This window comes from Triturus cristatus, chromosome 2_2, assembly GCF_964204655.1.
Source record: "Triturus cristatus chromosome 2_2, aTriCri1.1, whole genome shotgun sequence".
In the NCBI taxonomy this organism is placed as follows: domain Eukaryota; kingdom Metazoa; phylum Chordata; class Amphibia; order Caudata; family Salamandridae; genus Triturus; species Triturus cristatus.
The window spans coordinates 928490996-928506374 of record NC_140582.1 but is presented as its reverse complement, the minus strand read 5'-3'; the positions used below and the strand labels follow the sequence as shown (position 1 = coordinate 928506374).

At 43.4% G+C, this 15379-nt stretch overlaps 1 protein-coding gene across 4 annotated transcripts in view; it reads right to left on the bottom strand.

Moving 5' to 3' along the window:
• The window catches only part of CCDC149 (coiled-coil domain containing 149), a 447317-nt gene that overhangs the window by 216766 nt on the left and 215172 nt on the right, over nt 1-15379 (bottom strand). For all 4 annotated transcript variants that reach the window (XM_085642338.1, XM_085642336.1, XM_085642339.1 and 1 more), the window contains exons 4-5: nt 14769-14876; nt 5909-6025 (exon numbers count right to left, since the gene is read on the bottom strand). In XM_085642338.1, coding sequence (XP_085498464.1) covers nt 5909-6025; nt 14769-14876 — 225 coding nt within the window. The remainder of the gene's footprint in view (nt 1-5908; nt 6026-14768; nt 14877-15379) is intronic.

Sequence of the window (15379 nt, the reverse complement as noted above, 5' to 3'; positions counted from 1 at the left end):
TCCCTAATAGCAAATCTTTGCGATTCGCAATTAGGGAATCACAAAACCACATGCATGAAAGTGTGCAGTACACTTTCTGCGATTCCTATGGGGTCGCAAATTACCTACCTCATGAATAATAATGAGGTAGGTCGCAATGTGTGACCCCCTAGGAATCGCAAAAATCACAGGGATGGTGGCCTGCTGAGATCAGCAGACCACAATGTCTGTGATTGCTTTTAAATAAAGCAATCATTTCCTTTCATAAAGCCGCCCGTTTTCCTTAAAGGAAAGGAAAACGAGATGCTTTACAAAAAGAAAAATGAAAAGTTTTCTTTCCATTTTTTAAGAGCAGGCAGTGGTCCCTGAGGAAGGGCACCTAAAATGGTCAGGGATCAACCCTATATAATACTCCCTTCATTGGACACCGCACCAATTATTATTAATGCGTTGTTTGAAACACTGTGCAGAAGTGGACATTCTATTAATCAACCCAAGACCACTGAAATCAAGACCTCTTAAAGAATGGTTTGATGGAGCCTGTACTAAAGACCAGTGAACTTTATAACAAGCCCTCCACTTTGTTCCTAGGGATCCAATCGCTATTTCCAGTTGTTGTAGCAACTACAAACAGATCCTGAGAGAAATGAAAAATACCCTGAGAAAAGGCATTGGAGAATTTGTTCCAAGAAATATAGACTAAAACCTTTTGCCTATCTAGGGCCACTATCAACTGACCGTTGTTCTGCCAGGGCGATCTTCCACCATTACCGTCACTGGTGTCTGAGGAGGACAGGGTTGATCATTACGGGAAAATGTTTGCCTCAGATTTAGTTGTTGATGTTGCCTCTAATATTGAGTTAGCTGTGGCCCGTAAATCTTGTCTGCATTTTTCTGTCTGCAGAAGAAACACAACAGGCCATCATTGCCAGCTAATCCAGAAGAACCCCTGTTTTGGATGGACTTTCAGCAGATATTTTCTGTGCTGAGCGGTTAGTCTGGAGTCTACTACTTGCTATAATATTTAACTAATTAAGCCTGTAGTGATGTTCTACTAGGACATGGGATAAGGCGTTCATAGGGCCTATATATTTAAGATGGATGATAAGGGCAGTTCTGCATGCTATCGGCCAATAGCCCTGCTTGATTCTTCCATTAAAATCTTACGCAGGGTGTTCTTACAACGACTATCTATGGGTATGTGCCATTTTGTTCTCTTCCTCGCTCTACGGTTGTGATCTAAACTGCTCTGAGTCATCAGTTAGTGCCCTGAAAGTGGTGGGTGGTAAGCTGATCACCTTTTCAACAAAACGACCGTCGGCACTAGCGCTATAGTCATTTTGACACCGAAAAATGATTGATGTATATACTATGTTTTCTCTGAATTTATAAAGAGCGCATGCAATACTGAACAATACAAATAGGTGCCTTTGTGGAATAAGAAATGTATTGATGTAACCTCCTGATATTTTGAAGCAAAATTGTTATGATTATGTCCGTGGCTATATTCAGCACTGATGTTCAGGGTGTCCTTCCTGTTATGGCTCAACATATGAGATATTTTAATATATATTGTGATTGAGTGTGTCGTCATGCTATGAGTGGTAAGTGTGGAGCTTGAATGGCTATTTTGATATTTATTCTGTATGGCGGGAATGGCAGGACTTTTCATAAATATGGATGATTAAAACAATGTCTTCTATTTATTAATTATAGACCCAAAGAAATAAAAAAAATATATATTGTGATATTTCCAATTTACTACATTTCTCTTTTGGCTAAATTGAATTGTAAACTCTCTTTGTAGAACTTTGTTTGGAGGCGGGTCTTCCTATTTGTTGTGAAACAGGACTTTCAGTCCTTATCAGATGAGGCTGTCTCTTTTCAGATATTAGCCAGAGGGTTCCACTTAACCTTACGATAGGCAACATTTCCCAGCTGGTGGTAAAAGTATAGAAAAGGCAAAATTTCCCAGCTGGTGATAAAATATAATTAAAGGATATAGCAGGGCTACTAACTGGTTTCTGGTTTCTAGTTCTAACACAAATTCTTCTTGTACAATGCTTCTCTGGGGTCAGCACAGGTGCACAACTGATACAAAAATCCTTCCAGTCCTCCACATAGGATAAAAAAAAAAAGATCACTTCCTCTGGAACAAAGACCGTTCAGCAGATGAACACTTTCAAGCTCAGATGGAAGGCTAACATAGAAGGTTACAGACACCACAACCAACCAGAGAGATCTCTGCATCTGGAAGTTAATGCAAAGGTTATGCTCATTAGCACTGTTTACTGTCCTTAGTTCAACAATATCTCCAATAGATATCAGGGCAACTCTACCTCATGCACTGCAGGGAAAAGAATCATTTATACCATGCTTGTCCTCCATCCTACCTACAACAATGTGATGTAGTATAAAGCCTGTTAAGCTACACTGATGATCAAGGAAACCTCAACAGATGTATCCTGCCCCACAACAAAAGGGAGCTCTCTTTTTTAAAGAGCAAGAAATTTCCTTTGGTAGTAATCTGAACTCAAAATCTACAAACAGACTGCATATCTTCCCGGAGAATAAATGTCAAGAAGTCCTCGAGAGCTAGGGGATGCACAGTCCTGCAAGGACATGATCAAACAGTGGCAGAGCCGAGTAAGGTGCCTTCACACTTCTTTGCCCTGTCCTGCCAACAAATGAAAATCTTCTCTCATCTTTACCCCGAGGTTAGAATTCTCTTAGAACCAGTCAGGTACATTGTTTCAAAAGAACGCAGCTGTCAAGTGCTTTCCTTTGGCCTTCTTATGGAATTCTGATATTAATTTGCACTCTCGTAAATAGGTTTTAGACCAACACTTACAATCCTAAACAATCTTATAGCTGCCATCAGTTGAGGGCTAGTTTTAGACTTGTGTCAGGTCCACAACAACTTGATTTCGAGACATCCGTCAGGTTGGAAACACAATAGACAGTGTCAGGCTCAGGGAAGAATAAAAACATACCCCTGAACCTCATACATATATGACTAGACTGGTAACACAATGTTTCACATCTTTCAGTGGTAGCATGATATGTTTCTAAAGTATAGGGCTAAGTCCCTGTTAGACCTGGCATCATTGGCATGAGTTTCTCCTCCATTTTTTCCTGTTGGATTCCTCTGTTTACGATGTTTTGTGGGAATATTGCTTTGGGCACTGTGCCGCTGCTGATCAGTGCCACAATGCAAGTGCTCCCCATGTTAAATTGATACATTGATTGGTGTTACCATGATTGGCTTGGTTGACTTACTGTTCAGACCCTAGTCTAGTGCACTGCGTGTGCCAAGGGCATGTAAGTTAACTGCTGCTGGTGGGCTTGCAGCACCGGTTGTGCCACCCACAGAAGCAGCTTGTAAAATGTGTCCCAGGCCTGCCATTGCAGAGCCTGTGTGCAGTCCCTGACTGCCATGTCGACTTGGCAAGGAAACCTACTTGCCAGTCTCTAAAACCTTCCCTTTGCCACATTTCAGACACCTCTATGGTAGGCCCTAGGGCGGGGTGCATTGTTGGTAAAAGGTAGGTCATGCCTGATGTGTGTGGCATGACCTAATAGTGAATTACAGCCATTTTCGTTTTCACTATTGAAGGGCTACCTGCCTTCCATAGGCCAGAATGGGCAGACTGATTATTAACTCCATTATAATCTTATCTGACTCAGGGAGCATGGTAGCGATTCGAGTTTAGTATCCCTGAACTCAGAATTTAATAACATATCCTTTAGGATGGATGGTTTTTAAATTCTGTGTTTGAAAATAGCCCTTTTAGAAAGTGGCTATTTTCTTGTCCAACTATCCACCGGTCTCTGCTGGTTTGGTGTTTGTGTGTCAGGGGCTGGGTGGCTCAAGAGGTCTGAATGAGTCAGTGTGGGGTGAATTAGGTATTTACCTTTAGAGTGGGGGAAGAGTAGTCCCTGGTAGCCTGCCCTGCCTGACACAATGCTGGCTCCACCTCCTGCTGGGCGACTGATGGCCCTGCCCCTGCCAGTGACAATACTGGCTCCGCCTCCTGCTGGGCGGCTGATGACCCTGCCCTGCTCAGTGAATAGGCCAGGTGCCTAGGCCTGGCAACACCCACAACAAACCTGGGATGGGGGGAATTTCCCTGCTTGGACAAAGGGAACAAAGCAGAAAAGGGGTATAAAAGAAGGGCCCCTGAACCAAAGAACTTAGATCACTTCTGACAAGGAAACCTCTACCAAGGACAAGAAGCCTGCTGATCCAAGGACTTGCCTCCCCCTTCTGCCAGTGTGCTGTTTGCTGGGGGGAACCTGAAGCTGCTTCTTTATTTTTGCCAAGGGACAAGGAGAGAGGAACTTAGTGTTTACTCTCAAGCTTGCAAGAAAATCTCCAAGGGCTGGAAGAGTGCCAGCCTCCTGTTGAAGTCACAGGGCTAAAGGACTTCACCCTCTGCTGAAATTGCTTGTTGCTGGAATGTGGTGTTTTCAGCGCACAGGGGAAATCTACAATCTCGACGTACGCCGCCGAATCCAGCTCGACATCGTGAGTACGGCTCCAGTGTTCCGAGCCTTCGCCGCCGGCCGCCAGGCCCGATCGACGCCAGTAGCGACGCCAGTGAGTAGTGAGTTCGGCTCCAGCTCCAAGTGACCCCGTCTCGACGCCGCTGCTGACCGCATCGACGCTGCGCCCTTCTCGACGCCGTGAGCGCTGCTCCGGCCCGACACCTCTCGACGCCGCTGCGGATCGCCCAGACTCCGAGGCACGATCGACGCCGACCTCTCGACGCCGTGGATCATCGTGTTGCTTCATTCTAAAGGTACTGTGTTTGTGGGGTCTGTTGCGACTCCAGGCTCGACGTAGCGCTCCTCGCGGTCGACGCCGAACCTTGGGAATATCGTAACCTCGACGTCGTGTGACTCCTGTGGGGGTCACATTGTTGCCAAGAACTGTGTTTTAAGAAGAATACTTACTTTTGTTGCTAAAGAACTATTTCCTAAGAAGGAACTTTTACCTGAACTATTATTTTTCCTTCCAAAGAGTATTTATTTAGATTGTGGTATATTGTTATCGTTATTTGGTCTTGTGCTAAGCCTTATATAAAATTACTTATTTTTATAATCACTCCTGTGTTGTGTCCGTTTGTAGTGTATTACTGTATGTGGTCATAAATGCTTAACACACTGCCTCTGAGATAGGCCTGTCTGCTCTGCCAAGCTACCAAGGGGGTGAACAGGGGTTATCTGAGTGTGTAATCCCCTTGCCCTGACTAGAGGAGGTGGGTCCCTATTTGTCAGAAGTGTATAACTCTGCCAACTAGAGACCGCCAGTTCTAACAGTCCCTTTCTCACAGCAGATGCTCTAGAAATAAATGGAATGTTATTGTCAAATCTTGATAAACAGCTGAGGCCTGTTGAGCAGGTCTCTAAACTAGCATAAGTCAGAAAACCCAGAATGTTCAAAAATTACAAACCTGAGGGTTCACCACAGACCAATAGGGTTCTTTAAAGTTTCCATGCAAAACATTTGCAGGTGTCATTGATAGCCCTTCACTGACACCCAAATGAACATGTTTTGGGAGACCTGGAGAAATTGTGGAGTAGATATATAAGGATATTTTCACATATTTCCCAATCATCCTTCAGAGCACTTGGGGTTAATTAAGACTAAAGTTATTTACTAAACTGAAGAATTGGAATATTTTTCACACCAAACCAAATTTTTTTTGACTGTCATAATTCAGTCACGGCACATTTGCTACAAATTTTGTTAACTCAAATATAATTTTGAATGTGCGTGGGATCTTTAACCACTCAATATAAATAATCAAAGAAAGAACAATCCCAATGAGCAAATACAATTAACTAAAAGCTATACTAAACAGTATCAATGTTGTTTGTGTGAAGAAATGTGGTTGTAAACAAGACATATTTAACTCATGATTACCTGCTCTCGTGCTTTCTCCAGCTGTTGGACAAGGTCTTCACGCTCATGAGCTGCAAAGTGACGAGCCCCAACCTCCTCATCTCCAAGTCTTTGTTTTGCTATGGTCATTCTCAGAAGCTGTACAATGAGTAAAGCAGAATCAACTTTCTAGTACAAAAATAGTTAAGCCACTTGATGTTGTCTAAAATAAATACTCTCTTTCACTTAGGATCCTGCAGGTTACAGGAGAAATACCTTCAATGTAGCACCAAGCATACCAACAGCACAACTGTTTTAATAGAGATCCGATCTATGTGTTTAATACATATCTAACTACTCCTATTTCCACAAGTTTTAAACCAGAATGTTCCACCTTATTCTGGTTAGGCATGTAAATTAAAAACATTGAGGCACAAATTCAACATGTAAAACAGCAAAAAACTGTTCCATTCTATGTACACAATGAACAGTCCAACGCATGAAGAACGGTACAGAATGTAATGTCATGTGATCCGCTGAAAGTATGATCACGTGGGTATTGGATTCTTCAACAGAAATGTTGTTTAATGAAGGCCAATGGTTTGGAGGAGATACTGGGCCTATCAGACAAAAGTGAATGTGATCTAACCAGGGATAAACACACCATATATTTCTGCGCTAAACACATGGGGCCCGATTCACAGAACAAACTTAAGACTAAATCCTAAACTTAGTACCATTCTGGTATTCACAGAATGCACCTAGTACTTCTGGTATTCACAGAATGAACTTACTACTTTTGCTATTCACAGAATGAACTTAGTACTTTTGCTATTCACAGAATGGATTTACGACTACTAAACTTACGTCCGCACTCGGGCCGGAAATTCCGGCTCGGAGGCGGAGCTTCCGGCCCGGGGGCGGAGCTTCCGGCCCAGAGGTGGGGATTCCGGCCGATTTAGCTATGGCCGAAATCTCCACCTCCGGCCTGGAAGCTCCGCCTCCGGCCCGGAAGCCCCGCCTCCGGGCCGAAAGCTCCGCCTCTGGGCCGGAAGCTCCGCCTCCGGGCCGGAAGCTCCGCCTCCGGGCCGGAAGCTCCACCCCCGGGCCCGATTTAGTGAATCGGGCCCATGGTCCCCAGAACCTGTATGACCCAAGATTAGCCACTAAACCTATCACTTTGACACAAAGGGACATTAACATTATTTGTAAATTATATCTCAGGCTCGATAATGATACAAAGGCAGTGAAAAAATGTGTGGAGTTATAAACAGCCTTTTTTCCAGCACAGAATATACTAACCTGGTGCATGCTGTAACTGCCTTCAATTGTGTGTTAAACATCTTGCACCAGAAATGTATCTATCTGGTGGACACTCACAAAGGACATAATAAATTGCAAAACTATCATAGCATTAACTTGAAACTATTCTGCACGTAACGGCACAAACTAAGGTAGTCAAGATACATTTGAAATACTTAGAGGATTTTTGTAACAGAAATTGGCTCTATTTGCAAATTCCTCTTTACGACTGAAATTGGAGAGGCAAGTCCAGGTCATCTAAGGAATTTCTCAGCTAAATGCAATAAGATCTGTATGGAAAATCGATACTATGTAAAGTATGTATGTACGCAGATGCTTGGAGTGTAATATAGTCTTATTTTAATTCATGAGAGAAGCCTTGTGTGATTTGTCATACCTCTCCCCTACCTCAACAGTGGTAGTAAATAACATACTGCACTCTGTGCATCAATGTAAATGTGGTTTATGCCATTAGATAGCGTCACATCTAACTGATTTAGGAAAAAGTGATTTAAAATAATTAGGATGCAAGGATTACATTTGAACAGTAAGGTAAACTCACACTGAAAAGGCTTTTTGACTATTAGCCAGTGCTTTATCCCCGTGTAAAGTCATTTTAATATAGAATCTCAGAAGCAGCTAACAATATTTTTTACAGCTCAAGTGTGCTATACTGTGGTACTAACATGGAATCGGACCAATGCACGGGAGCAATACATGCATTAATGTGTGTTCAATTGGTACTGCTTACTTATGTTATGTTTATCTTAAAAAGAAATCTAATCCTAACCAGGATGCAAGGGGCAACATTAATGCAGTATAATAAACCATATTGAAGAGGCCTTTTGTCCATTAGGACAATTGTTTGCATGTGTAAAGTAATTGTAATATGCACTGTGCGAAGCAGTAAACATTTTTTCCCAATGTCCATTTCGCTCTACCGTGATAATAAACTGAAATTTGACCTTTGCACTATAGTAACAAATGTGTGAATGTCAGTACAATCGATCTATATAATGTGTTACTGGGCCACATGTATTTTTCCATAGAGTATATATGCAGGTGGGCAGAGTGTAATAGGATATTTATGACTATTGCTGAGTGTAAGGACAGCCCCTCCCTCAGCAACAATAATAAAAGTGTTGATATAGATAGAAGGGTGGCAGAGAGGAGATGCACAAAAGGTAATCAAATAATATGGTCCAATACTGCCATCAAGGGCTTCCGGTAACATTATAAACCACATGGCAAAGACCATTTCACATGTTACCTCTTAGACATTTTGTGAAATACATGAGTTCATGGATGACATTACTGTAGGAAGCTGTATATACTATACCAAAGTGAGGTATAGTGTGCACAAAGTTCAGAGGAACCACAAAGGTAGGCAGTGGTAAAAGTAGATAGCACCTTACTCTCTATTTGTGGTAGTGTGGGCGAGCAGTAAGGCTTTATCAGAGGGTAGTGTTAAGCATTTGTTGTACACACTCAGGCAGCAAATGATATCATCATACACTCAAAGACTGAACTCAGACCAATTTGTATCAAAAATATTATTAAGTTATTTTATTTTTAGAACCAAGCCGAGCCTGGTGCAAGTAAGTGAAATAATTCTTTGCAAAATCTTATGCAATGTTTTACAGTTGAATGCAGGTTCAAACGTAGTTGGTAGAATTACAGGTAAGTCAATATTTCAAAATGACTTTGCAGTTACTTTCCAGATTACTTTGTATGTTACTTTTTAGATTACTTTTTAAGTTACTTTTTCTAGACATTTCCTAGCATAAAGGTAAGTAGTTTTTGTACATTAGCAGTTTTTCAGTGTTTCATACAAAACAACTCCACACTTAGAATAATTTTCAAGGAAAAGCAGTCAATGCAATGCTATGAAAGGAAATGAAGCTAACGGTTTGCAGGTATTTGTGGTAGTTGGTATTCTGGGGTTCCCCCAGGGTCGAGAATGCATTCTCACAACACCCTCAGCGGCACTAGGGCGGCTGGGTCATAGTGCTGATGCCCAATGTTATCCAACTGTCCAGCCTGAGTTAGTGGCTCCTCAGCCACCAACTCTAATTTTTCCCATCTATATTATCGCCGAAAAGGAGTGGAGACAGTAAGGGGGACTGCTCCTGATATCAGGAGAGGCTGGGGGTCGCATTCGAAAGGCGACAAGGCCTTTGAAGCTTCCCTGCCACAGATGGCTCTTCCTGACCTGGGGTAAGTGTGACTACGTCCGCCCAGAGAAGGCTTTATTTCTGGGCTCAGGGAGCGAAGGCTCCCACCCCAGGGGTACAGAAACATGTCTCGTGGTGGCAGGCTGGTGTGTACCAGTCAGGGAACCCACCAGTGGCTGGTCGTTTTTCAGAGGGGCATCTCTAAGATGTCCTCTGAGTGCATTTTTCATTAAATCCCACACTTGCATCAGTATAGGTTTAAGGTGCTGAGAAGTTTGATACCACACTTCCCAGTTTTCAGTAAAGCCATTATGGTGCTGTGGAGTTCGTAATGACAAACACCCAGCACCATATACTCTTGATGGCATTACTGCACTTACAATGTTACAATGTTGACTTAGACACTGTAGGGGTACAGGACTCATGCACCTGTACCCTCACCACCCAGCTAGAGGGGTGGCTGACGTATGCCAGGGCAGTGGGTTGTAGGCATGGCACACAGGGATGTGTGCCATGTCGACTCTTCTCCTTGTTCCGCACCAAAACACGTAGCCTGCAATGGAAGTGTGTGTGTGTGTGTGTAAAGGTACAGGGCCTCTAAGGGTGGCACAATAAGTTCTGTAGCCCTTACAGGCCTTCCCTCGCCACAATGTCCTTGGTACCCATGGTACCTGTTACATGGGACTGACATGTGTCCAGAGAGGTGCTAATTGGTGGTACAAGGTACAGTTTTGGGAAAGAACACAGGCCCTGGGAACCTGGTTGGCAGGGACCCATGGCATATCAAGTCAAAGTGCATTAGTAGTCAGGCAAAAAATGTGGGGGGTTTACTGCAACAGAAACCCAGCTTCCTACAATTACCACCACTGAAGAGGTAAATGCGTTGAACACTACCAATCATGACACAGGGATTTATTGTTGTGTATATTCCAAATTGAGTAGATGTTAAGGATGTTTTTAGCTACTTCTAGTCTTGGTGACGTTAAGCTGAAATCGTTATCTAGAACAAAACAAGTGTTGGCAAAAATTATTTTAAAGTTTCTGTGGACCTCTGGATGTGGAATAAATACTAACAGAAGACACACAGATAAAAAAAGAAAACACACAAAGATGCTACGTACAAAGAGTAATAACCTTAAACACTTAAAGGAGTGCTGATAGATTTTACTGAAGATGTTGTTTACTTGATTTCTACGGCAGGTATGTGTACATGACATAGTTCAGTGGTTCCCAACCAGTTGGGATTAAGCGGGGGCCCCCAGAAATCAAAATATTGAGAACCACTGATATAGTTCATCCAGTGCAAAGATGCTTTATAGTGGGCTTGAGACAGATCAATTCTCAAGCTGGAAAAAGTATTGAGGGTCCGGTTTGTATTTGTGTATATGTGATAATGTACGAGGTGCTTGTAAAAAGCTTGGCCAGTACGAGCTAAAAATAATTTATAAGAGAGTGGGGTCCTACAGAATCCCACAGGAAAAGCTCTCAAAGGATGTTACCCATTTCTATTTGCTGAGAACTGTTGAAAAGCCAGTGCAGAGCCACGAAGATACCTCTATCCACTGCCAGAGATGTTTCAATATGATAAGATAATCAACTATACCTCACTTTACTTAAACACGCAATTTAAGTTCAATTATATGTTTTCTGGAATTCGCTTTCATAAAAGATATTCTGGAGGACTTTATGTCAAACCAATTATCATTTGTTAATGGTTACCCGGACATTTTCCAATAAACCTTATGTGCAACAACTATGTACCAGTTTAAAAAGGGGTACTTGACTATATGGCTACACCTTCCTGCTCAACAGACAGTGGCATAAGATACACTACTTTCCATATGCCATCTCACACCCTCAAAAGACAGTTAATTTGTTAAACTTTTCATGGATGGCAACTTAATGAGTCAATACTGAACCTGCTGAATCTCTATACGTGCTCTTCTTTACTCTATCCAACGGACCAAATAGCTTTGCTGAGGACCCAATCCAACTCTTAGAATATATATTAACAAGGTGGCAAAATATGCAAACTTCTTCCTCAATTGCCTCAATAAAGTCAGAACCTTTGTTTTCAGACCTGAGCTCTACCTGGAAAAATGCCTTAATGCCCCGGTTTTCGAGACTAGACTTGTGCAAGGCTATTCTAGTCGATATCTCATAATCCACTCTTACACCTCTTGCTATACTCCAATCAACAACCAGACCGGCCATTACCGTTAGAAAATATTGCTGTTTACCCAGATACTCTATTGGTTGCCTTTATGTAAAATGATCCAATTCTGTACTACTTATAAAGCTATTGAATCAGAGCAACCACCCATATCTATCTGAACTTCAATCCATCTCCAGCATGGCTGCATGAAACAACGCTCTACTCTTTCAAGTTGTCGCGTTCTGACAATGTTGACATTGCCGCACCGAACAACACGTGTCCTTTCTTTTTTGGCACAGAGTTCTCAGAGCTTGAAAGCACAGTTTCCATTACTGAGTCGTTTAAGGGATTCCAGTGCGGCTTTACTGCCTTCCATTCCAACGACGAGCAGAGACGTCCTTGATACTTTCTCTATTACGTTGGGCATTTTTTGCGAGACCTGGCTCCCAACCCGGAGAAGTTATTCTCGTAAAATTCAGTCTTTTACTTACTATTTAGGATAGTCTGTTATTACATTTTCTTTTGCTCAAGACACCCCAAACTATTATGGCTTCTTTTTAGGTATCGCCTAGCGTTGCAGCGAAAAGCGCTGCAGGCTTTGCGAGGCATGCTTTATTAGGGTATTTTTTTAGAAGTAGCGTGGAAGCCCTGCCCATATTTTTCATAGGCTGGCGTCATCGTCCATGGTAAAGGCTGGCTTCCACTTGATAATGAGGCTTCTTAGTCCCTCCTTGTTACCGCCCTGTCTCCTTTTGGGACCGCCCATCAGGACTGGATCATTTACTTGCGGCGTTATACTGTCTCCTTCATTTAGTCGATAAGCACTATGTTTTTTTCATTCTGCTTTGTGGCGCGCTCAGATTTATGGTTCATTATCTCAGCCGTGCCTCTCCACGGGGTCATCAGATTCTCTGCTGCAGAGCGGCGTGCCTCGCTCCCGTTTTATTTACATATATATTACCAGCCCTGCTGACACCTCGTTATGGAGAGCGGCTTCCGCCATTATCGCAGGCCGCTGAGCTGTCCCTGACACAGCGTGCGTGTCCCGAGTTAATCAAGGGCAGTCCCCGGGAGCAGATGAAGGTCGCCGGTTCCTGGTGATAGAGGGGGGCTCAAGTGGTAACGTGTCCCTTCACTCGCGTGTTCCACCGCTTCCAGGTCAGGCCCAACACAAGCCCGCCTTCACACGGAGAGCCTTTACATTCAGTGTCGACCCGGTCCTCAGGATAACACATCATACTATCCACGTGACGTGGGAGAGTGTAATCAGGTTATGACCCGGGCCACCTTGTAGTCAGACCCGTGATGACTACAGGAGACTGCGCAGGGTTGGACCGGGTCTAGAGACATTTCCGGAGACTGAGGAGGCCGTGTTGTATACGTACGTTAAAGTAAGTACATAGCAGGAGCGAAGCGAGAGAGGTCATATCTAGGACAGCACCTCGGGGCCTCGCCAGGGGTATGCAGTGCTACACTGTGCAATTCTTGCAACCTCTGACTTGTTCACAGATATTTACTGGAGAAAGTCCTCCAGAGAACACCCCCCCCCCCCCTCCGGTTCTGCAAAACTTGTATGGTTCCAGAACACCCTACAGGTTTATGGACACCCTCCAGCCCCATACACCCAGGTCTGTCCTACAGCCCCACTTGCCATGCCAGCATCTTGCCATCGACATGCACCTCAGTTCTCACCTGCAGCGCCCCCTGCTGTTTCGGAGCAGAGGGCCAGTATGCACCTGCCAAAGTGCGATTATGTCTGGCCTGAAGTGCCTCCCCACTGGGGTTGCAGGGCCGAGACCAGTCCTAACTTGAAGCACCTCTTTCAATTCCAGAGCACACGCACACTGTGTGCACTCATCTCAGCCGCACCTTGCAGCAGCCCTTGTTAGTCCAGCACTGCATCCACACGTAGCCCTTCCGGTGTGCTTCAATCCTGGCCTGCAGCTTTGGTGCAACTGCACAGCTCTGGTAAGGCACCCCAGTCCGGGCATTCATAGTTTCTATATCTTCAAGCCCTTATGCCATGGCATATCTAATGTTTTTTCTCCTATGTCTGTACTTGGCTCCTGTAATTGATGTAATTATGTAACCTGTAACTCGCTGATCCTCATATAAAGTGCTCTGATACCTCCAGGTCTAGCCAGCGCTATATAAAACTTTGCAAATAAATAAATAAATAGCTCCCCGGTGCTGACCTACAATAGACTTTCACACATCCCTGACAGTGCACCTCAGGTTTGCCATGCAGTATTCTCTCCTGTCCCGCTACTGACAACCACAGGCCAGTCCTCCACGCATCTCAGTCTGACATCTTGGTAACCCTACTGTTCCAATGCTGAGCGTTTGCTTTCGTGTCACCGGGCATGAGGAAAAAAAAAAAAAAAAGCAGTAATCTGGGTAGACTGCACATGCGATGTACACACGTTTTGCATGCCACATGTTCGATTTGTGTATCAGTCAGCATGCAGTCACTGCGAAAGGGATGTGGCCTAGTGGTAAGCGCTGCTGACTTTGAACCTGGACAACATCCTGGCTTCCGCTCAAAGTCGTGTGATTCTGGGCAAATCACTTAATCTCCCCATGCCCAAAAAGGTTTGAAAATGTGTATGATGCGTCTCGGTATGTCAGTTTCTATTGTTAAGTGCTCTAATGTCCTTAGGCCGAGTGTGAGCTATAAAACGATGCAAAACAAGCATTTGCAATGCAATAGGTCTCGCATTTAAGCGAGTGTAAGCTGTAGGCATTGTAAATAACAATGCCTTTTATTTATGTTTTAAAAACAAAAACAAAAATAAAAGGCATTGTTATTTGCAATGTCAATAGCTCAAACTCGCGTAAATGCTAGACCTATTGCATTGCAAATGCTTGTTATTACTTGTGCCTAAGTAGTCCTTCCTTCCTTTCTTCTTATAATAGCAGCTCTGGACTGCCATTTCAGTGCACCACAACATCACTTTACGAGGTGCTTGCTGTGGATGCTTCCAGTGTTGTTTTGGTTTCCGTTTTCCAGTAGGCACTTGGATCACGTAGTCTTTGAGGTGGTTGAGGAGGACATTAGTGCATACCTTAGTACCAGACATCTATGAACTACTCCTCAAAGACCAGCCATTGACACCCCGATGCTACTATGCAACTTATTTCTGTGTATCAACTTGTTTATTTCATCTTTATTGCAAAATATGAGCTGTTGAGTACTCGGTGAAGCGCCATAATCCTTTTGGGTGTAGATACGCTGCATGAAACTGCTGGATAAAATGAATAATGAACATACCTTATTGTCACCTTGTACTTCGGCCAATCTCTGCTGAAGTTCTTTTATTTCTTCTACAAGACGCTTGTTTCGTTCCCGAGTCTCAATTAATAGCTGTGCAAGGTTAGCCTAAAAGGAAAAGAAATCATGTGTCAGAAATAGTTGACTCTAATAAGTTAGCATGGCAATGGTAGCCATCCTGCGAACACAAAATGTTGATAAATGGACAAGCATCTGCAGAGAATAAAGTAGGAATTCTGCTAAACTTAAATGCTGAGTGAACTATATGTTGATAATACGTTAGTCAACATTTACATTCCTTTGTTACTGCAAATCAATTTTTCAAAATATACAAGTGAAGGACAAAATGTGAATATATTGTTGTGAGAAAGTGGTTCTGACCATCTGGGCCACCTGGATCTTTTGCTTTTTGATCACCTAATTTTTTTCCTTTTACTGTGGCAGAGCCACATAATCTGTGACTCACCCACTGTAAACTCATGGTAAAATGGACTGTGCATGTTTTCCACCAGGGTCCACCTTGAGATGAGGCCGCTGCAATGCAGCCAGGGTAAGGGGCACTGGGCTGGTTACAAGTGGACATGTGTGAATCCATTTATGGGATGCATGGG